General features: G+C 40.9%; 1 protein-coding gene across 1 annotated transcript in view; it reads right to left on the reverse strand.

Moving 5' to 3' along the window:
* Positions 1 to 23,265, reverse strand: part of LOC115471567 (E3 ubiquitin-protein ligase MARCH6-like) — a 284,950-nt gene that overhangs the window by 154,278 nt on the left and 107,407 nt on the right. Inside the window, exon 10 of the mRNA XM_030205205.1 lies at positions 15,191 to 15,242. Coding sequence (XP_030061065.1) covers positions 15,191 to 15,242 — 52 coding nt within the window. The remainder of the gene's footprint in view (positions 1 to 15,190; positions 15,243 to 23,265) is intronic.

The raw sequence follows: 23,265 nt of genomic DNA on the forward strand, positions 1-23,265 counted from the left end.
ACATCTGCTGTCTTTATATTTTGCACAGTACTAGGGGACAGTTTCTGTTTCTGTGGTGTGGTGTTGCATTGTATGCAGAGTCTGGCATTGGGGGTTCAGTTTAATTTTTGTCTAAATAGAAAGTTTATGATTACTTATTCTATAGTGGATTAGTGTGTATCTGTGTTTGTGAAAAAGACATGGCTTTCAGTTGGCATTGACTGTGCAGGATCTACGATCTGTACTATTCTGTCTGGTTTCGTTTTACAATAGGTGAATTGATGTTCTAGTGCTCACTGTAGTGTTTAAGATGCTTTCCTTTTCCTTGTGTGACTCGTAGAAATGACTGCTTATGGTATGGTAGAATTGCTCTATAGGTCCTGAGTGTTTTGTATTCTCGGCATGCCTAGTACTGGATTTGGGGGGGGGGGGGGGGGGGGGGTGTTAAAAAATGACCGGCCCCGGGTGTCAACTACTCTAGGTACGCCACTGTTAAAAGCAATAAGCTGGCAAAAGAATCAGTTGGACTGCTAGATGACCAAGGGGTAAAAGGGGCAATCAGGGAAGACAAAGCCATAGCGGAGAGATTAAATCAATTCTTTGTTTCAGTCTTCACTGAAGATGATTTGGGAGAGATACCGGTGCCAGAAATGGTATTCAAAGCTGACGAGTCGAACAAACTGAATGAAATCTCTACAAACCTGGAGGATGTAATGAGGCAATTTCACAAATTAAGAGTAGCAAATCTCCTGGACCGGATGGTATTCATCCCAGCGTACTGATAGAATTGAAAAATGAACTTGCAGAACTACTGTTAGTAATATATAGTTTATCTTTAAAATCAAGCATGGTATCAGAAGATTGGAGGGTGGCCAATGTAACGCCGATTTTTAAAAAAGGTTCCAGAGGAGATTCAGGAAATTATAGACCGGTTAGCCTGAGGTCAGTGCTGGGCAAAATGGTAGAGTATTATAAAGAACAAAATTACAGAGCACATTCAAAAGCAAGGATTAATGAGACAAAGACAACATGGATTTAAAGAAGGGAAACCTTGCCTCACCAATCAATCACATTTCTTTGAAGGGGTGAACAAAAGTGGATAAAGGTGAGCCAGTCAATATTGTGTCTAGATTTTCAAAAGTTGTTTGGACAAAGTACCTCATGAAAGACTCCACAGGAAATTGGGGAGTCATTGGATAAGAGGTACTGTGGATTAAAAACTGGTTAATAGACAGAAAACAGAGAGTAGGGTTAAATGGTCAGTATTCTCAATGGAGAAGGGTAGATGGTAGGGTTCCCCAGGGGTCTGTGCTGGGACTGTTGCTTTTTAACATATTTATAAATGATCTGGAGATGGGAGTAACTAGTGAGGTAATTAAATTTGCTGACAACATCAAAGTTGTGATGCAAGTGGGAAAGAGAAACCCGAATTATAGCTACGCAATGCAAGGTTCCACATTAGGAGTCACCGACCAGGAAAGGGATCTAGGCGTCGTTATTGAGATACATTGAAACCTTCTGCTCAGTGTGCGGCAGCAGCTAAAAAAAGCAAATAGAATGTTAGGTATTATTAGGAAAGGAATGGAAAACAAAAGTGAGGTCATTATAATATCTTTGTATCATTCCATGGTGTGACCGCGAAAAGATACGGTGGAATTAGAAAAGGTACAGAGAAGGACGATGAAAATGATGAAGGGGATGGGATGACTTCCCTATGAGGAAAAGCTACAGCGGCTAGGGCTCTTCAGCTTGGAGAAAAGATGTCTGAGGGGAGATATGATGGAGGTCTATAAAATAGTGAGGAGTGGAACAGGTAGAAGTGAATTGCTTGTTTACTCTTTCCAAAAATACTAGGACTAGGGGGCACGCAATGAAGAAACAAAGTAGTAAATTTAAAATGAATCGGAGAAAGTTTTCTTCACTCAACGTGTAATTAAACTCTGGAATTCATTGCCAGAGAATGTAGTAAAAGCAGTTAGCTTAGTGGGGTTTAAAAAAAGGTTTCGATGTCTTCCTAAAGGAAAAGTCTATAGTCCATTATTAAAAAGGACTCGGGGAAAATCCATTGCTTATTTCTAGGATAAGCAGCATATAATGTATTGTACTTTCTTGGGATCTTGTCAGGTACTTGTGACCTGGATTGGCCACTGTTGGAAACAGGATGCTGGGCTTGATGGTCCTTCAGTCTGTCCCAGTATGGCAATACTTACGTACAGGAGTTATTTTCTCTATCCTTAGTGGGCTTACAATCTAAGTTTTTTTTATCTGGAGCAATGGAGAGTTAAGTGACTTGCCCAAGGCTGAGTTTAATTTTATTAAAAATAATTACAGGCTTTCAAAACATCTTGTCAGCTTTCCACTTGGCATTCACATGCCTCTCATAATAGTAAAATACATCTGCACTGCATAAAAACACTGATTTAGTTTAATAGGGCTGAATGGACAACTCAGTATTTTATATGTTGCTCCGACTAATGATCAGCATGCTGACTACACAGCAATCACAATCACTGAGGAAGAACATAGCAATGCTCTGTTCTTAGAGCAGAACCTTGTGAATAATCAAGAAAACATGCTCTTAGTAGCTCTTATAGGAACAGCACTGTAGACCTGTGATTTTCAACTTTTTCATCTTGTGACACATTTACAAGGCACAAAAATTGTCAGGGCACACTATCAGTTTAAAGATATATATGTTATTTAACAAACAAGTATTGATTGTGTTTAAAGTTCAGTAATTTAACATTTAACAATTTTTATTGATGGCAATGCGAATAACAAGACATTGACACAATAACAGCAATAAGCAGAAATGCATAAAATTACGCATATCTGAGAACAGCAACATAAAGCATCTCGTCATTAATCCTTTTTCATTAAGTTTGAAAAATCCCCACCCTCCCCCAAATCCTACCAGCTATTATAAGACTAGCTTAGAATAGAACAAAAAAAAAAATACCCAAAAGCAAGACCCAACCAGATGCCAGAAAAACTGCAATCCCACATAGTCCCATAATACTCATATATAACCAAAACACCCATCATGGAGGGTCTGGATTCTTATAATCCCCACTAGAAGAAATGTAGAGTATCAGGAAGACAAGAAGCACCCTCAACTGTCCCTGAAGGGGGGAAAAAAAAGGGGGGGGGGAATACTACCTTGTGGCATCTGAAAGAGAACTCAATTGATTTAACATATGACTATGGGCATGAGGAGCCAAAGACTGCACATACAGCCACCAAACAGAATAAAACTGAAGTTGAGATTTAAAAGTTAACTGTGTGGCTCTAAGCTCCATCAAAAGCAGCCTATGAAGTCTATTCCCCCAATGCTGATACTGCGGAGCCTCAGGCTTAGTCAAATTCTGCAAAATACATTTCTTCCCCACTATGCAAGCCTTCATTACCCAAGTTGCCTGATGTTTAGCACTGATACCTATGGAGGAGACCTGGCCCAACAGGATATCTCCTTGAAGAAATGAAAGAGTGTGGTGTAAAATTCGCTCCAGATAACATGTCAAGGACCTCCAAAAGGACTTAATTTGCATTCCCAAAAAGCATGATAAAAAGTATTAGGAAGCTCCCCACATTTATGGCAAACAGATGTGTCAATATAGCCCATGATATGTAATCTAGATTCTGAAACATAAGCCCTGAGTATCATACGATATTGGCATTTCTTAAGTTCTGCACTATATACCCACAATGGAATATGGCAGATATAACGAAGGAGGTCCTGGGAACAAATTGGAAGATGCAAGTCTTCCAACCAATGATGTGCTAAATCCCCAAGATCTTGCAGAGGGGAAATAACAAGCAATCATTTATGTAACAAATAGAAACAAGGTCTCCCAACAGTACATCAAAAAGTCCTGCAGTCTAGAATCCAGATCAATGCTGAGGTCCGCGGATCTAAAGAGGAAATATAATGAGCAAGTTACTGAAATGCATATTGAGCAGCAAAATCCAACCCATCTGAAAATAAAGCAATCGATATTCGCATGAAGCCATCTACATAGTAACATAGTAGATGACAGCAGAAAAAGACCTGCACGGTCCATCCAGTCTGCCCAAGAAATGTGCCACTTTTTTGTGTATATCTTACCTTGATTTGTACTTGTCTTTTTCAGGGCACAGACCGTACAAGTCTGCCCGGCACTATCCCCGCCTCCCAACCACCAGCTCCGCGGCTCTGTTATCCAATCTCGGCTAAGCTCCTGAGGATCCATTTTGTCTGAACAGGATTCCTTTATGTTTATCCCACGCATGTTTGAATCCCGTTACCGTTTTCATCTCCACCACCTCCCGCGGGAGGGCATTCCACGCATCCACCACTCTCTCCGTGAAAAAATACTTCCTGACATTTTTCTTGAGTCTGCCCCCCTTCAATCTCATTTCATGTCCTCTCGTTCTACCGTCTTCGTATCTCCGGAAAAGGTTCGTTTGCGGATTAATACCTTTCAAATATTTGAACGTCTGTATCATATCACCCGTTTCTTCTTTCCTCCAGGGTATACATGTTCAGGTCCGCAAGTCTCTCCTCATACGTCTTGTAACGCAAATCCCATACCATCCTTGTAGCTTTTCTTTGCACCGCTTCAATTCTTTTTACATCCTTAGCAAGATACGGCCTCCAAAACTGAACACAATACTCCAGGTGGGGCCTCAGCAACGACTTGTACAGGGGCATCAACACCTCTTTTCTTCTGCTGGTCACACCTCTCTCTCTATACAGCCTAGTAACCTTCTAGCTGCGGCCACCGCCTTGTCACACTGTTTCATCGCCTTCAGATCCTCAGATACTATCACCCCAAGATCCCTCTCCCCATCCGTACCTAGCAGACTTTCACCGCCTAACACGTACGCCTCTCTTGGATTTCTACTCCCTAAGTGCATCACTTTGCATTTCTTTGCATTGAATTTTAATTGCCAAACATTAGACCATTCTTCTAGCTTTTTCAGATCCTTTTGTCATGTTTTCCACTCCCTCCGGGGTGTCCACTGTGTTACAAATCTTAGTATCATCCGCAAAGAGGCAAACTTTACCGTCTAACCCTTTGGCAATGTCACTCACAAATATATTGAACAGAATTGGCCCCAGCACCGATCCCTGAGGCACTCCACTACTCACCTTTCCCTCCTCCAAGCGAACTCCATTCACCACCACCCTCTGGCGCCTGTCCATCAACCAGTTCCTAATCCAGTTCACCACTTTGGGTCCTATCTTCAGCCCATCCAGTTTACCATTTTGGGTCCTATCTTCAGCCCATCCAGTTTATTTAAGAGCCTCCTGTGGGGAACCGTGTCAAAAGCTTTGCTGAAATCTAAGTAGATTACGTCTATAGCAAGTCCACGGTTCAATTCTCCGGTCACCCAATCAAAGAATTCAATGAGATTCGTTTGGCACGATTTCCCTTTGGTAAAACCATGTTGTCTCGGATCTTGCAACTCATTTTCTTCCAGGAAATTCACTATCCTTTCCTTCAGCATTGCTTCCATTACTTTTCCAATAATCGAAGTGAGGCTTACCGGCCTGTAGTTTCCAGCTTCTTCCCTATCACCACTTTTGTGAAGAGGGACCACCTCCGCCGTTCTCCAATCCCTCGGAACCTCTCCCATTTCTAAGGATTTATTAAACAAATCTTTAAGAGGACCCGCCAGAACCTCTCTAAGCTCCCTCAATATCCTGGGGTGGATCCCATCCGGTCCCATGGCTTTGTCTACCTTTAGTTTTTCTAGTTGTTGATACACACTCTCTTCCTTGAATGGTGCTATATCCACTCCATTCTCAAATGAACTTTTGCCAGTCCATCGTGGTCCTTCTCCAGGATCTTCTTCAGTAAAAACAAAACAAAAGTATCTATTTAGCAAATTTGCCTTTTCTTCATCATTATCTACATAGCGGATTGCAGTATCTTTTAGTCTCACAATTCCCTTTTTAGTCATTCTCCTTTCACTAATATACCTGAAGAAATTTTTGTCACCCCTCCTTACTTTTCTAGCCATTTGTTCTTCCGCTTGCGCTTTCGCCAGACGTACCTCTCTCTTGGCTTCTTTCAGTTTCCTCTGGTATTCCTCCCCGTGTTCCTCGTCTTGAGTTTTTTTTTTTATTTCTGGAATGCGAACTCTTTAGCCTTTATTTTCTCAGCCACTTGCTTGGAGAACCATAGCGGTTTCCTTTTTCTCTTGCTTTTATTTACTTTCCTTACATAAAGGTTTGTGGCCCTATTTATAGCTTCTTTCAGCCTGGACCACTGTCCTTCCACTTCTCGTACGTCCTCCCAGCCCATCAGCTCCTTCCTTAGGTATTCCCCCATTTTACTAAAGTCAGCATGCTTGAAATCCAGGACTTTGAGTTTTGAGTGGCCACCCTCCTCTTCAGCCGTCATATCAAACCAAACTTTTTGATGGTCACTGCCGCCCAGGTGGGCACCCACTCGGACCTTTGACACGCTATCCGCATTTGTGAGCACCAGATCCAGCGTCTCTCCCTCCCTCGTGGGTGAAAGAAAATGACACAATGACTAAGACACTCTTCAACCCAAGTCAATAACCGAGGGTTACCTGCACCTGGAGGGAAGTCCAAGTTCCCTCAATAAAGGAAACAAACAACTACAATGGGGGTTAAACTTCTATAACTGAGCAATATCCCTCCAGACCGCCCGAACAAGTTTAATTAACACACTCTTATGCAAATGAAACTGTAAAACAGAGGATTGAACGTGCAACACAATGATGATGTAGGGGAAAACAAAAGGTAAATTCCATGTCCAGTGGCATATAGACGTCCCCATGAGATGCTGCAACATGCAGGTTATAATATGTAACTTAACATCTGGAAGTTTAACCTCTCCCCCCCCCCCCCCCCCCCCCCCGCAATACAAATTACCCACTAGAAATTGGTATTTAATCTTCTGTTTCTTGTCTCTCCCCCCTTCCCCCCAGCAACAGCGAGAAACCAAACTAGACAAAGTTTACAAATCCTGGAGGTCAGAAACAAAGGTAGGGTTTGCAAATAATACAACTGTGACAGAACAGTGCGTTTTAAGCCTGTGATAATTATATTGATATTTTCCTGCAATGTATTTCTCTAGTTTGGCCAGCAGGTGGTGCATGTTTATGCTTAAAGCTGTTACAGAGAACAGACCTTTCCGTTTTAGTTAACACAGAAAAAGAGGAAGTGCCTGCAGTGATATAGCCAGCTATTTTCAAATGTTGTTATTCTGAGCTCTGATTGGCCTGGAGTTTGAAGTTAACCAGGAGTTACTGGCTTCTGCTCCAGTCTTAGCCAGGAAGAAATGAGAGTAGGATCACTTTGCTGAGGCTCTGAACAGTTTTATGTCCTGATCTTCCCTGTTACTATTTAGATAGTATACAAATGTTTAGATAGTGTTATAATTGATCCATATTTCAGTTACCTGTTATTGTTCTGCTGATTGCACTTTTTCTGTTTCCAAGTTTTGCAACAATGAACACTATTAGTTTGTTGACTCTGCTTGTCTGGACTGATAAAGCATCCTGGCTGTTTGTGTGTTGGGCCTGTGAGTGTTTTCTGGGAACTGTGGGACCACTGGGAGTGTGGCCTCCAGTAACCTAGAAATCACTGGGGATAATTTGAGAATGGGACACTTGCCCAGAGGCGGTTGTGACTCAGTCGGTGGGAAGAGGGAGCGAGTGCAGAGCACAAGCGGCAGGTGCAGGTGGACCTGAGCTGTGCTAGGGATAGACCCTCTAAATGGCCACAGGGTTAGCCCCAGGCGGGTGGCTAGGCATTTCATGACAACAACCATTTAGGAAAAAATGACCATGGTGAAGAGACTAATGCGCCCCATTCAGTGATAAAGGTAGGCCAGACCACTGCTGCAACGTGTGTTTAGTAAAAGAAAATTGGGACAAATAGTACATAATTGCAGAGGGTCCACTCACAGCTGAATCTGCTTCATTTATATTGATCATGAGAACCTCAGACTTTGTAAAACTGATACAAAACCCAGAGACGACTCCCAATTCTGCAAGAATGTCCAACAAGGCTGGCAAAGAGGACTTGGGTTCGCTAAGATCATCTGCAAAAGCAGAGATTTTAAAGGTAGCAGTGCCAATACAACCCCACCCCCAAATATCTCTAGCCCCCAAGATGCCCCAAATTAAGGGGTCTAGAAAAAGAAGAAAAAAAAGAAGCAAGGAAAGTGGGCACCCCTGCCGCATCCCACAAGCTATGAGGAAGGAAGCAGATGACACCCCGTTCGCCTTAATCTCTGCCCTAGAGTTCTAATAAAGAGCCTGAACCGCTGCTAAAAAATAACCCCGAAAACCATAAAACCTCAAACAGAAAAGATCAATGAACCCTATCAAAGGCCTTTTTTGATTCAAAACTGATAAGCAGATAATGCAACGAGCGGAGATGCACCATCTCCAAAGATGTCAAAATCTGTTGCATATTTTTTGCTACCAATTGGGATTTCAGAAAGCCCACCTGAGGGACTGCCACTAAGTGGCTAAACTTGGGCTAGATGACTTGCCAAGACCTAAGCAAATAACAGCTTCAAAAGATACAGGGAGATAGGGCAGTATGAATCTATGTAATGAGAATCTTTACCAGATTTCAAAAGTACCACAATTTGAGCTACTTGTAAAGTGTTAGGCAGAGTGCCACTACTAACATAAGAATTAAAAACTGTAGCCAAACAAGGGACCACTGCTGGGGTTAGGATTTTGAAAAGTTCAGAGGGCAAGCCATCCATTCCAGGAGCTTTATGAAGAGGGCTAGCCTGTAACTCCAAATTCACTTCATCCTCCAAGATAGGTACACAGAGTAAGGCACATTGGGAGTCTGTCAGGTGGGGTAAAGACTGTCCAGCAAGTTAAGAGACATCCTTCTAAACCCACATTCTCTGGGGGGGAGGAAAGACGCGTGTAAAAGTCCTGAAACAGTGTACATGTATCCTCCTCAGATCTAACATATTGGTTTGCCCCATCCAATAACTGAACCACCAACACAGGCTTCCAGTCTATCACCAAATGAGCCAACAGACTCCCCTGCTTAACAGCATGCTTCAAAAATTGATAACGGTAGTAAGATAAAGCCCTCTGGGTTCTAGAATGGATCAGCTGATTTAACACAGTCTGGGATGCCAGAAAACAAGCCTTAGTGGAAACACGAGGGTTGGTACCAAACAATTGTTGAACTCTTGTCTGCAAATGGAGTAAATCAGCCTCACCTACTCTTTTCTTATGGGCCATGTATGAGATTTCCCCACGTAAAACTACTTTCACAGCCTCACAAAAGAGAACAGGTTTAGAAGAAAAATATTCTTTATTATGATCCACATAATCTCGCCATTTACTCTGTAAAAAATAATGGAATTTAGTGTCATAATACAAATTTCTAGGGAACCGCCAACGAGAATCTCTCAAGCCCCTCGGGCTCCACTCCAACTCAATCCAGATTAAATCATGATATAAAACTTGAAATGGCCCAATCATAGCCTGAACAAAAAAAACAGCACCCCGGGCCTTTAAAAATGGAACACAGTTCTTTAATGAATGAGCCTTGACAAAAAGATCCGAAACGGGCCGTGTTTCGGTGACTAGCACCTGCATCAGAGGTCATAGTGATGACGTGGAAAACTTGGGGAATAACTCAAATATATTACTCTACAATATATTATTCCTTACCCCACGTCTCATATAGTAAAAGCTACAAAGCACCAAGGCACTTTCACTTTCCGTTTGGATACAGAAAGTCAAAGTGCCTTGGCGCTTTGTAGCTTTTACTATATGAGACGTGGGGTAAGGAATAATATATTGTAGAGGAATATATTTGAGTTATTCCCCAAGTTTTCCATTTCATCACTGTGACCCCTGTCGCAGGTGCTAGTCACCAAAACACGGCCCGTGTCGGGTCTTTTTGTCAAGGCTCATTCATTAAAGAACTGTGTTCCATTTTTAAAGGCCCGGGGTGCTGTTTTTTTTGTTTGGACTTTAGTTTGTACTTCGTTCCCTCTCTTTTGTTATATCCCAATCATAGCCTGATGAATACAAGAAGCCAACTCAGTACGTACAGTAGACTCTAACAAGTAATTAATATGAGATTACGTATCATGGGCCCGTGAATGATGAGTATAATCTTTTTCACCTGGATGAAATAGATGCCAAGGCAACCCTAATGATTCCAGAGACAGTTCAAGAACCAGGGAGTTGAGCCTGTAAAGTCCAAATTTAATGAAGCAATAAAATCCTTAGCCAGACTCACATCTTCAAAAAAAAAAAAAAAAAAACTTATCACCCCCTTCATGATGTACACACAATTTGGCTGGATATAATAAGGAAAACCTCATTTTCTTGTTATAAAGACTTACACAAATAGGAGCAAAGGCTTTCCTAGCCATGGATACATGTGTTGAATAGTCCTGGAAACACAATACAGTCTTTCCTTCATAGGTCCATGATTGACTGGAACGAATAGTATTTAGAATGGCACATGAGATCTATTATTAGGCCATCGTAGACACGTGTATTGGGCGCGCACAGAATTATTTTTCAGTGCACCTACAAAAAATGCCTTTTTTTTTTTTTTGCTGAAAACGGATGTGCAGCAAAATGAAAATTACGGCGTGTCCATTTTGGGTCTGAGACCTTACCGCAAGCCATTGACCTAGCAGTAAAAAATCCAGGTGGTAATGACCTACTCATGCCAAATCACCTGCAAAGGCCCTAGATGTTGGCCTAATTGTACCGACTACAGGATCCAACGTTCCAGGAAGCTTACCAGTTATAAATCAAAGTATCTGGCAATAGGATGCAGATTATTCCAGCGGGAGCGGATCTCCAAATCATCAACTTTAGCTTCCAGCTCCACCAACCTTTTACACATTGTCTCTGTCGGACCCGCTCCCGTTGCTATATTGTCTTCCATATCACTCACACACTGTTGCAGGTGATTCAGATCAAAATGAAAGCTATCCAATCTTTCATGGGCAGAATCCGCTCTATCATAAAGAGCCTGCAACTTTTTATTGAGAGTGGCTTCCACTGCTGATGATACCTCCACAGTGATTTTAGCTGTCCATGTGGAACTGACTGAGGAACTAAGTGGGACCTGAATATCCGCCATCTTTCCTTCAGGCACTTTACTCTGCTCTGTCATCCTGTGTGAGATTTAGCTGCCATCCCAAAGGATCTATGGGATGGAATACCACTCCAAGGAAGGCTCAGCGAGAACAGAAGGATCTCTCCTTCTAAGATCAAATCAGTAAGATATTGCAACTGTAATGATTAGATTAATGGTACGGAGTGCAGGAGCTTCATGTTTCAGCGTCTACTCTCCAGCATCGTACCACATAATCCCTAATAATTAACATTTTAAACACTTATCATTATAGTCCTAAATAACATGAATTCAAAAACAATTTTAAAGTGAATCCCCCCACCCATCCACTACCCTCTTATCTTTTAAAAAAGAAATCTTAAAAAAAAAAAAGAAAAAGGATCAGTGGGAATTAAATTCAGACCCTCACCAAATACAGGTTGCAAATTAGAAATAGAAATATGAAAACAAAAATAGAACTGGTAACCCCAAGAAGCCACAACTCAGATGAACAAGGATCCAGGCTACTGAGAAATACCATTCTGGAAGGAACAGAAGTTAGAGCACCAAGAACATTTCAAGTCCCTGAATAAAATGTCAGCACCAGAACAGAATTTACTGAAATACACCAGCTCTCAGACAGCACTTTGCATAATGAGGCACAGCATGCAGTGCGCTCTATGAAAGGCAATAATACTATTTTAGTACAGCACAAAGGTTCTCAATTTTATTTATGATCCAATATGCTGCCTTAACTGATGAACAGAACAAAGCGGTTAACAAATACTAAACTAAAATGTAATCAAAGTAGGAAAGGAACTACAATATAAAATAGGAAAGACATACAGTCAACCAAAAAGATAATAGAATAGACATTCAATCACAGACTCATTCACATCCTCTCCCAGGAAGTACTACATCCCCCCTGCCTTACTATTCATCAACATAAGCATAGACCTGTTGGAATAACCATGTTTTCAGCCCTGCCTTGAACCTACAGATAATAGATTCACCCCATAACTGTAACGGCATGGAGTTCCACAAATGTGGAACCATACAATGGTCACTGAGTGATCATAACACACGTGGGGAAGAGTATAGAATAGTTAATGATGATAGATAAAAAGGAGTGCCTTGATGAAATGCCCTAAAACAAGAACAAGAGGCGCAAATTGATCTGCTCAGATACAAGTGAAAGAAAAGCAGAACAAGTATTCAGTAGGATATCATCTGTGTGAATCTCTTGGACATTTATTCTATCTGTTCCTTATAGTCACGATCACCTGAACATAACTTCTTAACTCTAAGGATCTGACTAAAAGGAAGATTATGTTTAAGCACTTGACTGTGACTGCTTTTATAGTGTAAAATTTTGTTACGATATAATATGGTTGTGAACTTTCCAAACCTAAAGTAAATCTTAATATCTAAAAAGGGTAACTTTTCTACTAAAATTAATTTGGAATATTAGATTCACTTTCTTTGAATTTAGCCAGGCATAAAAGTTCATTAACAAAGATTCATTACCTACCCATATTATTAATATGTCATCAATGAATCTTCACCATATTAAAATATTTTCTTTAAATGGATTAAGATATTAAGATTCACTAAGTTTGGAAAGTTTTCAACCATATTATATCGTAAAACTATATTAAAGAAGACATATTAAGAGCTGAACAAAAGCGAAGGAAAAACCTTCTGCAGAATAGTAAGGATAAAAATGATAGTTATTTGTATTCTGTATTATGATCATTTATCTATTATTACAATATTAATGAAATATTGTCCATTTGTTTAAAACATACCATATTTTTTGAATAGGAAATTACTGATAGCCTTTAAAAGGAGTAGGAACCTGAAAGATTCTTTAGCACCATCAGAAATTCCAAAACTCATTAAGAAGAATCTAATATGGGGACACTACCCATGTTTACATTGTTCAGTTCTGTGAATTTGAAAGCAAAATCTTTTGAACATCCAAAAACAGGAGAGAAATTTGTGTTGAAACAATACTCAAATTGTAAAACTTCACAAGTAATTTATGCAATATTATGTCTGTGTGGACTTATACACATTGGCAAAACAATACTAGCACTCAAACGTATTATAGAGCATAAAAGTGCTATAAAAAAGGAAAGCATTGGATAAACCGTTAGTGGAACACATGTGTGAACTCAAACATAACTTCAAGGAGTTAAGGTTCATAGCATTATTGAAAATTTAGTCACACTGGAGAGGGGGAGATGTTAATAGATTACTATTAAAGGCTGAATAGAGATATATTTTTAAAGTTTAAAACCTTAAATCAGGAAAGTGATTATTCTTTTTTTATGAAATGTTTTGATAAAATGCAGCATCATAATTCTCACTTTGCTTGATTATAACTAGTCATTTCTATGTCATTCATTTTAGATCCAGTTGCAAAGTTTTTTTATATATTTGTTTGTGGGTTTTTTTTATATTATTTTTGTTCATGTTTTTTTTAAAAATAATTTATGAATGACACCGATTCGACATTTTTTAAGTCATTTTGATGACTTTTTAATATGCACAGGATCATTTAATGAGAATGAACACACCTTGCTATTTACTTGTCATTGCTAATTAGCAACACAACAGAAACACGTCATTCATACAGACACTTGAGCTCGATATGTTAAAAGGTTTACTGAGTAAATCACATATGCCTTGGTAATTCCACATCTCTATTCACAGGCGGTATTATGTTATGATGTTTCCCTTTTTTGTACATACACTAATATGACTGAGGTTTTAAAAAACTAAGGATTAAGACTAATTACGTTGTAATGCACTGCAGAAATAATATGTCTTGTTCAGTAGAATGCATATATTCTAATGTGACTACATCATTTTTACTGAGTGGCACAACACAATGATGTCAATTAGTACTTGGAATGCAAAAATGAAACGCATACATCTCAGTCTCTTTATGTCAATTTCTACCATCAGCATCATGTTATGACGTTTTCCCCGTTGTAAAATTTGGTGATTGGAATAAACGTTACCGATAGAAATAAAACTAAGAATTGTGGTTGGTGCAGCTTAAAACATAATTTGATCTTGAGTAAGTATATTTTAGATTACTTTTGGAACACTTGAGACCTGTTGTGAGCTAATTTTTAGTGACCTTTGAACTAAGAAAGGGGTTTATATCCAACCGTTTATAGGAATTGCCGAGACGCTGCTGGTAAATGGATACAATTGACGAAAGCTGTTTTGAGGAGTGTATACAGTAACTTTTTTTTATTCTTTTTCTCTAAGGACACCACAATATTTTAACACTTTGAATGAGAATAGCAAGACAGGAATAGAGAACTGTGAGGCAAGGTTTTAAGCAGATTTACCAGTGGTTTAACAACGACAACTTACGCTTAACTGTTTTCACCTCTCGAGTCGTAACTTTTTACAAAACACTGTTGATCCATATTATATATATATATAATTTAAAATAGAAAAGTGAAAGGAAAATTAAGTCATAGTACAACTGTCTTAAGGAGAACATATCTGTACCAGAATAAACTGGAAAGCTCTGAATATCCAACTCAAAATCTATAACAGGTATCTAGGGTCCAAGTTAAAAAAAAAAAAAAACATGACTTATGTGATCAGCATCTGTGCCGATCTTATAACTCCTGGTCCACTATACAAATGATCTAACAACGAAATCTGGCAAGCTCATTTATGCTATTTGCTGTGCTGCTCGTTTCACCTTTTCACTCTCTGGATCAGACCCTGAATGAGGATGTGACCAAACTGACAGAATACTGCACCACAGAATGGTTCCAGTTGAGCCGTACCAATACTTGAAGCATTCTATCTCTACATCGGTGCCAAAACAGAGACTTCATTTACAGTGCTGTGTACAGTTCTGAGGACCACATCTTCAAAAAGACATTAACAGGCAAGTCAGTCCAGAGAACAGCAACTAAAATAGACAGTGGTCAAATAAGAAGTAAATTTGACAGTATAATAAAAGCAGCATTAGTATTTTCAAGACTTGGAGCTTAACACTGTGCATAGACTTATCTGAGCAAAAAATGTTATTCTAAAAGTTAATCTACAGAAATGCAAGTTAATATGAACTTCAATAACAGCACCTACCAAAGACAAGTATAAAAAGAGTGTTCAGCGACACAACCCAGAAGACATGTTCCTGGAGGAAAAAAAAATACAAATGAATACATAATGAAGACAAAATCTACAGCTCTCTTAGGACAGATTAGCCTTCTGCTATCAGCATTCAACTTATGTTGTTTTGACCTAGCAATCTTACCCTCAAACATTAACAAACCTAAATTCAACAGTTACTGTATTAAAATGTATATATTACAAATACGCATCAGTTAATTTGATTATAACAAGAATTACTTGTGTTGACATACAGCACTATGACAATGCAATACATTTACTTGTAGTAGCTGAAAAGGTAAGGAAAAAGAGGTTAGCTTTTATAAACTACAAGAGATTGCAGAAAGAGGAAGACAGGCAACAATATCTGGAAAAGCTAAGAGAAGCTGGTAGAATTAGTCACGAAAGCAAAGATGTAAATGGAAGAAAAAAAATAGATAATACAGTAAAGGGGAGGACAAGATATTCTTTAGATCTGTTAGATAGAAGGAAGTCCAAACGTGGCATTGAGAGACACAAAGGTGAAAGGGAGGAATATGTTGAAGCTGATAAACATAAGGCAGAATTACTTAAATATTTCTGTTCTGTGTTCACAGCTGAAGGGCTGGGAGCAGGATTGGAGAAGACAAACAAATAGGAATGGAGAGGTGATAGTCACTAAATGATTTTCAGAGGACTGAGTTCGTGAACAGCTTGTTAAATTAAAGGTGGGCAAAGCGATAGGGCTGGATGGCATACATCCGGGGGTACTGAAAGAACATAGGGAAGTTCTAGCGGCTCCGCTGGCTGACCTTTTCAATGACTCTCTAGAGTCGGAGTGGTCCCGGAGGACTGAAGAGCAGATGTGGTCTCTCTCTACAAAAGCAGAAGAAAGAGGCTGGGAACTACAGGACAGTAAGTCTGACTTCTGTGGTAAGTAACTTAATGGAAACACTTAGAACAGAGAATAGAAAAGTTTTTTGAATCCAATAGATTACAGGACCAAAGGCGACATGGTTTCACTAGAAGCAGGTCTTGTCAGACAAACCTAATTAATGTCTTTGACTGGGTGACCAGAGAGTTGGATCGAGGGAGAGCGCTAAATGTGGTGTATTTAAATGTTAGCAAAACCTTTGACACAATTCCATATGTATGACTAATAAACTGAGTGCCCTCGGTATGGGCCCTAAAGTGACTGGGTTAGGAACCAGCTGAATGGAAGGCAACAAAGGGTAGCAGTAAATGGAGCTCATTATGAGGAAAAGGGCGTTACCAGTGGTGTGCAACAAGGTTCGGTTCTTGGGCCAGTTGGTGACTCTTAATGTGGAACCTTGCATTATATAGCTATAGTTTGGGTTCCTCTTTCCCATGTGCATCACTTTGCACTTGCTCACATTAAACGTCATCTGTCATTTAGATGCCCAGTCTTCTTGCAATTTAACAACTTTAAATTTGCTGACAACACAAAGTTATTCAATTGCCTCACTAGTTACTCCCATCTCAGCACAGATCCCTGAGGAACCCCATTATCTACCCTTCTCCATTGAGAATACTGACCATTTTACTCTACTCTCTGTTTTCTATCTTTTAACCAGTTTTTAATCCACAGTATAACACTACCTCCAATCCCATGACTCTCCAATTTCCTCTGGAGTCTTTCATGAGGTACTGGAAGCTACATTTAATCTTAAAACAAGAAACGATTCTCACATCTTTCAAACCAGAGGTAAAATTGACCCTAAACAGTAAAATGAACAATTTAGTCAACTATTTCCCTCTCCTCCATCTATTAACTTTATTCAAAAATGGAATGACACCTGTAGCATAGTTCTAGACAAGATAGCACCGATCAAAACCAAATCCAGACCTAATCCAAGATTATCTCCCTGGTACAATGTAGATCTCATAGAAATTAAAAGAAAATGCAGAAGAAATGAAAGAATTTGGTCCAAAACTAAAACTAATGATAACTGGTTAAATTGGAAACAGCTCCTAAGAGAATACAAACATATGATTTCCAAAGCTAAAATTACTTATTCTAAATTCATAGACAAAACAATTAACCTTAGAAAACTATATGCTTTAGTTCATTCATTGCTGAATACTCACACATAACTTTCATAAATGAATCTGTCCCTTCAGAAGACCAATTGGCCTATTTTGAACAGAAAATAACTAAAATAAATGAACTGAAAAACCTTCATCTCAGAGCAATTCCTTAATTTATAAAATCACTCTTTTACTCAACTATGAATAGAACTAGGTCGACATTTCACCCTATCATATCGAACCAAATCAATCATTTCCTTCGCAAATACACCAAATCACAATGCTTGACTTACAATGCTTACTCGACTCCTGTCCTAATTATCTCTTGAAAACAGTACCTAAGGTGTTAATTGATCACCTACATGTAAGTATAACTTTAATGTTATCTAAATAGAAGCATAAAGTGAAGATACTTACCTGTAGTAGATATTCTCCAAAGACAGCAGGCTTCATATTCTCACAAGTGGGTGATGCCAATCCACGTCACCCGGTCCGGCATTTTGCCAAAGCTAAAGAGAGATTTGTGGAACGAGAGCCGCACTCCACTGCACATGCATGAGTGCCTTCCTGCCCATTGCATGAACATTGTGTCCTCAGTTTAACAATAAAACAAAAAATAAAATAAAAATAACCAAGGAGACAACTCCAAGGGGAGGTGGGAAGGATAGTGAGAATATGAAACCTGCTGTCCTCAGAGAACACCTGACGACAGGTAAGTATCTTCGCTTTCTCTGAGGACAAGCAGGCTTCTATCTTCTCACAAGTGGGGAATCCCTAGCATCCAGGCTCAACAAAAACAACAAACAATGGTCAATTGGGCCTCGCAATGGCGAGGACATACTACAGATTAACCTGAAACTATATACAATCTGAATGAGAGTGCAGCCTGGAACAGAATAAAATGGGCCTATGAGGGTGAAGTTGGATTCTAGACCCCAAACAGATTCAGCAAGACTGACTTTCCAAACCGACTGTCGCATCGGGTATCCAGCTCAAGGCAGTAGTATGATGTGAATGTGTGGACTGATCATACTACAAAACCAAAATAGGGCCAGACTACAAAGACACGCATAAACTTTTCCAACTCATGAACAAACTACTTGATACCACACCAGTCACCACAACCAACACAGACACCCCATCAGCAGAAAACCTTGCTAAATATTTCAACGAAAAAATTATAAAGCTGCTAACCACCCTATTAAACAATACCACCAACCACGAAAAATTAATTGATCATTTGGACCCAATCCCCGATGAATATCCAGTAGACCGAATCTGGACAAACTTCGATCTACTCACCGATGAAACCATCACCCACCAAATCCCACTGCAAACTGGACATATGCCCTAACACCCTAATAAAATCCGCCCCCCCAAGCTTCATAACAGACTTCACGCTGCACCTAAACCATATGTTACAACACGGACTCTTCCCTAAAGATAAAGGAAACATACTACTCACCCCAATACCTAGAGATTCAAAGAAAAAAAGCAAATGACATAACCAACTACCGCCCGGTAGCATCTATTCCCCTAGCAACCAAACTAATGGAAAGTATGGTAACCAAGCAACTCACCGACTACTTAAACAAATTCTCAATATTACATGAATCACAATCAGGATTCTGTTCCAATCACAGTACTGAAACAGTACTAATCACTCTCCTAACCAAATTCAAACAAGCAATTGCAACTGGCAACAGTGTACTCCTCCTACAATTCGACATGTCGAGCGCATTCGACATGGTAAACCATAAAATACTATTAAACATCATAGAATACTTCGGGATTGGAGGAAGCGTACTTAATTGGTTCAAAGGCTTCCTGACCGCAAGACCATACCAAGTAATATCCAATTCGAACACATCACCATGGAAACCAGAATGCAGAGCACCCCAAGGATCACCACTCTCACCAACCCTTTTCAACCTAATGATGACACCTCTAGCCAGTTCGCCATCCAACCAAGGCCTCAATCCTTACATCTATGCAGATGATGTTATGATCTACATCCCGATCAAACATGATCTAACAGAAATCACAATAAATCAATCCCAGCTTCCAAATCATGAATTCATGGGCGGATGCATTTCAATTAAAACAACGCAGAAAAAAAACACAATCCAGCTTATTTTTGAAAGAGAAAAACGCCCATATTGAGACCCAAATCCGGTGGGCGCCCAAATCGGTACAATCAAAAGCTGATTTTGGGCGCCTCCAACTGCAATCTGTCGCAGGAACGAACAAAGTTGACGGGGGCGTGTCGGAGGTGTGGTGAAGGTGGGACTGGGGCGTGTTTATCGACCGAGCAGAGATGGGCACCCTCGGCCAATAATGGAAAAAAGAAAAGCGTTTTTAGCGAGAAGTTGGGTCACTTTTTCTGGACACTTTTTTCTCACGAACAAGTCCCCAAAAAGTGCCCCAACTGTCCAGATGACCACCGGAGGGAATCGGGGATGACCTCCCCTGACTCCCCCAGTGGCCACTAACCCCCTCCTACCAAAAAAAAAAATAACTTTAATAACTTTTTTTTCCAGCCTGTATGCCAGCCTCAAATGTCATACCCAGCTCCATCACAGCAGCATGCAGGTCCCTGGAGCCGTTGTTAGTGGGTGCAGTGGACTTCACCCAGGTGGACCCAGGCCCCCCCCCCCCCCCCCACCTGTTACACTTGTGGTGGTTAATGGGAGTCCTCCAAACCGCCCCCAAAACCCACTGTACCCACATCTAGGTGCCCCCTTCAGCCATAAGGGCTATGGTAATGGTGTATGGGTTTTGGTAGTGGGTTTTGGGGGGGATCTGAGGGGTTCAGCACCCAAAGGAAGGGAGCTATGGACTAGGGAGGTATTTTTTTTTGTTTTTGTTACAAGTGCCCCCTAGGGTGCCCAGTTGGTGTCCTGGCATGTGAGGGGGACCAGTGCACTACGAATCCTGGCCCCTCCCACGACCAAATGCCTTGAATTTGTTCGTTTTTGAGCTGGGCGTCTTCGGTTTCCATTATCGCTGAAAAACGAAACCGCCCAGCTCAAATCTGCACACATCCGATGCATTTGCCCGGCACAAACCGTATTATCGAAGAAAAAAGGCAGGCGTCCTTTTTTTTTTTTCGAAAATACGGTCTGTCCTGCCCCTTCATGTACCCGTTCTCGGACATAGATGCCCATGGAGATGGGTGTTCGAGTTCGATTATGCCCCTCCATGTCTCATCCTCTCATCACAATATAACACGAACAAACCCACCACTATAAACACCTTAGACAACTCTCTTCCTGTTTCAGACAACCTGAAAATTCTCGGAGTAACAATTGACCGAAATCTTACAGTAGAAAGCCATGTGAAAAATACAACAAAGAAAATGTTCCATTCAATGCGGAAACTCAAAAGAATAAAACCTTTCTTCCCAAGGGAAGTATTCCGCAACTTGGTACAATTACTGCAACACAATTTATGCCGGATGCAAAGAACAAATCATCAAGAAACTCCAGACTGCCCAAAACACAGCAGCCAGACTCATTTGGAAAAATGAAATTCGAAAGTGCCAGGCCCCTAACAGAGAAATTGCACTGGCTCCCACTCAGGGAACGTATTGCGTTCAAGGTCCATACTCTAGTTCATAAAATCATTCACGGCGAGGCCCCGGTCTACATGTCAGACCTCATAGACTTACCACCCAGGAATACAAAAAGTCACTCACATTCTTGAATCTCCATTACCCCAACTGCAATGAACTAAAATATAAATCAACATATGCGTTCAGCTTCTCCTACATTAAGTACGCAACTATGGAATGCGCTACCATATTACTACTACTACTACTATTTAGCATTTCTATAGCGCTACAAGGCATACGCAGCGCTGCACAAACATAGAAAAAAGACAGTCCCTGCTCAAAGAGCTTACAATCTAATCGACAAAAAATAAAGTAAGCAAATCAAATCAATTAATGTGAACGGGAAGGAAGAGAGGAGGTTAGGTGGAGGCGAGTGGTTACAAGTGGTTACGAGTCAAAAGCAATGTTAAAGAGGTGGGCTTTCAGTCTAGATTTAAAGGTGGCCAAGGATGGGGCAAGACGTAGGGGCTCAGGAAGTTTATTCCAGGCGTAGGGTGCAGCGAGACAGAAGGCGCGAAGTCTGGAGTTGGCAGTAGTGGAGAAGGGAACAGATAAGAAGGATTTATCCATGGAGCGGAGTGCACGGGAAGGGGTGTAGGGAAGGACGAGTGTGGAGAGATACTGGGGAGCAGCAGAGTGAGTACATTTATAGGTTAGTAGAAGAAGTTTGAACAGGATGCGAAAACGGATAGGGAGCCAGTGAAAGGTCTTGAGGAGAGGGGTAGTATGAGTAAAGCGACCCTGGCGGAAGATGAGACGGGCAGCAGAGTTTTGAACCGACTGGAGAGGAGAGAGGTGACAGGCCAGCAAGAAGCAGATTGCAGTAGTCTAAACGAGAGGTGACAAGGGTGTGGATGAGGGTTTTGGTAGAGTGCTCGGAAAGAAAGGGGCGGTCTGCTGGATATGAGCAGAGAAGGAGAGAGAAGAGTCAAAGATGACCCCAAGGTTTCAAGCTGAGGAGACAGGGAGAATGAGAGAGCCATCAACAGAAATAGAAAACGGGGGGAGCGGGGAGTTGGGTTTGGGGGGGAAAATGAGAAGCTCGGTTTTGGTCATATTTAATTTCAGGTGGCGTTGAGACATCCAGGCAGCAATGTCAGACAAGCACGCTGAAACTTTGGTTTGGATGCAAGGTGAGATATCAGGGGTAGAAAGGTAGATTTGGGAGTCATCAGCATAGAGATGGTAGGAAAAGCCATGGGATGAGATTAATGAACCAAGGGAAGAAGTGTAGATGGAGGGGACCAAGAACAGAACCCTGAGGTACGCCAACAGGCAGAGGGATAGAAGTAGAAGAGGATCCACCAGAGTGAACACTAAAGGTGTGGAGGGAGAGGTAGGAAGAGAACCAGGAAAGGACAGAGCCCTGGAATCCAAGTGAGGACAGGGTATCGAGAAGTATGCTGTGATCGACAGTGTCAAAAGCAGCAGAAAGATCAAGAAGAATGAGGATGGAATATTGACCTCTGGATTTAGCCAGTAATAGGTCATTGGAGACTTTAGTAAGCGCAGTTTCAGTTGAGTGGAGAGGGCGAAAACCAGATTGTAGTGGGTCAAGAATAGCATGTGAGGAGAGAAAATCAAGGCAGCGGCGGTGAACAGCACGCTCAAGTAATTTGGAGAGAAAAGGAAGGAGGGAGATGGGTCGGTAATTAGAGGGACAAGTAGGGTCAAGTGAAGGCTTCTTAAGGAGAGGTGTGACCACAGCATGTTTAAAGGCAGCAGGGACAGTCGCAGTGGAAAGTGAGAGGTTGAGAATGTGAAAGATAAAAGGAATAAGAGTAGGAGAGATGGCATTAAGAAGGTGGGTGGGAATGGGATCAGAGGAACAGGTGGTACATTTTGAGGAAGAAAGGAGAAGTGTCGTTTCCTCAATAGTAACTTCAGGAAAGGAGGAAAGGGAATGAGGGGAAGGGGAGACTTGACTTAAACTTCCGAAAATTACTAAAAACCAACCTGTTCAACAGGGCATAGCACAACGACCCATCCTAAATGCCAGTCAACGAAACTTATACCAGAACTGGACATAACCAAACTCTCTATACCTGATTGCCTCATCAACTTGTCACGAATGAACTTTAATGCTACACTACTCTATTTCTTATCCCGATAATGAATTCTCTATACTTGACTACTAATCTACTTGTTCACTTATGAACATTTAATGCAATACCAATTTGTATTTCCTCATGCCGGAAATGGCGATCGCCATTACGGAATAATTTAAGCCACACTGAGCCTGCAAATAGGTGGGAAAATGTGGGATACAAATGCAATAAATAAATAAATAAGACCACATCGCAGCTTTGCAAATGGAGGCTGATCTCAAGTAGGCTATGACGCAGTCACGGCTCTGACATTATGAGCCGTGACATGACCCTCCAAGATCAGCCCAGCCTGAGCATAA

Source organism: Microcaecilia unicolor, chromosome 1 (assembly GCF_901765095.1).
Source record: "Microcaecilia unicolor chromosome 1, aMicUni1.1, whole genome shotgun sequence".
Lineage (NCBI taxonomy): Eukaryota > Metazoa > Chordata > Amphibia > Gymnophiona > Siphonopidae > Microcaecilia > Microcaecilia unicolor.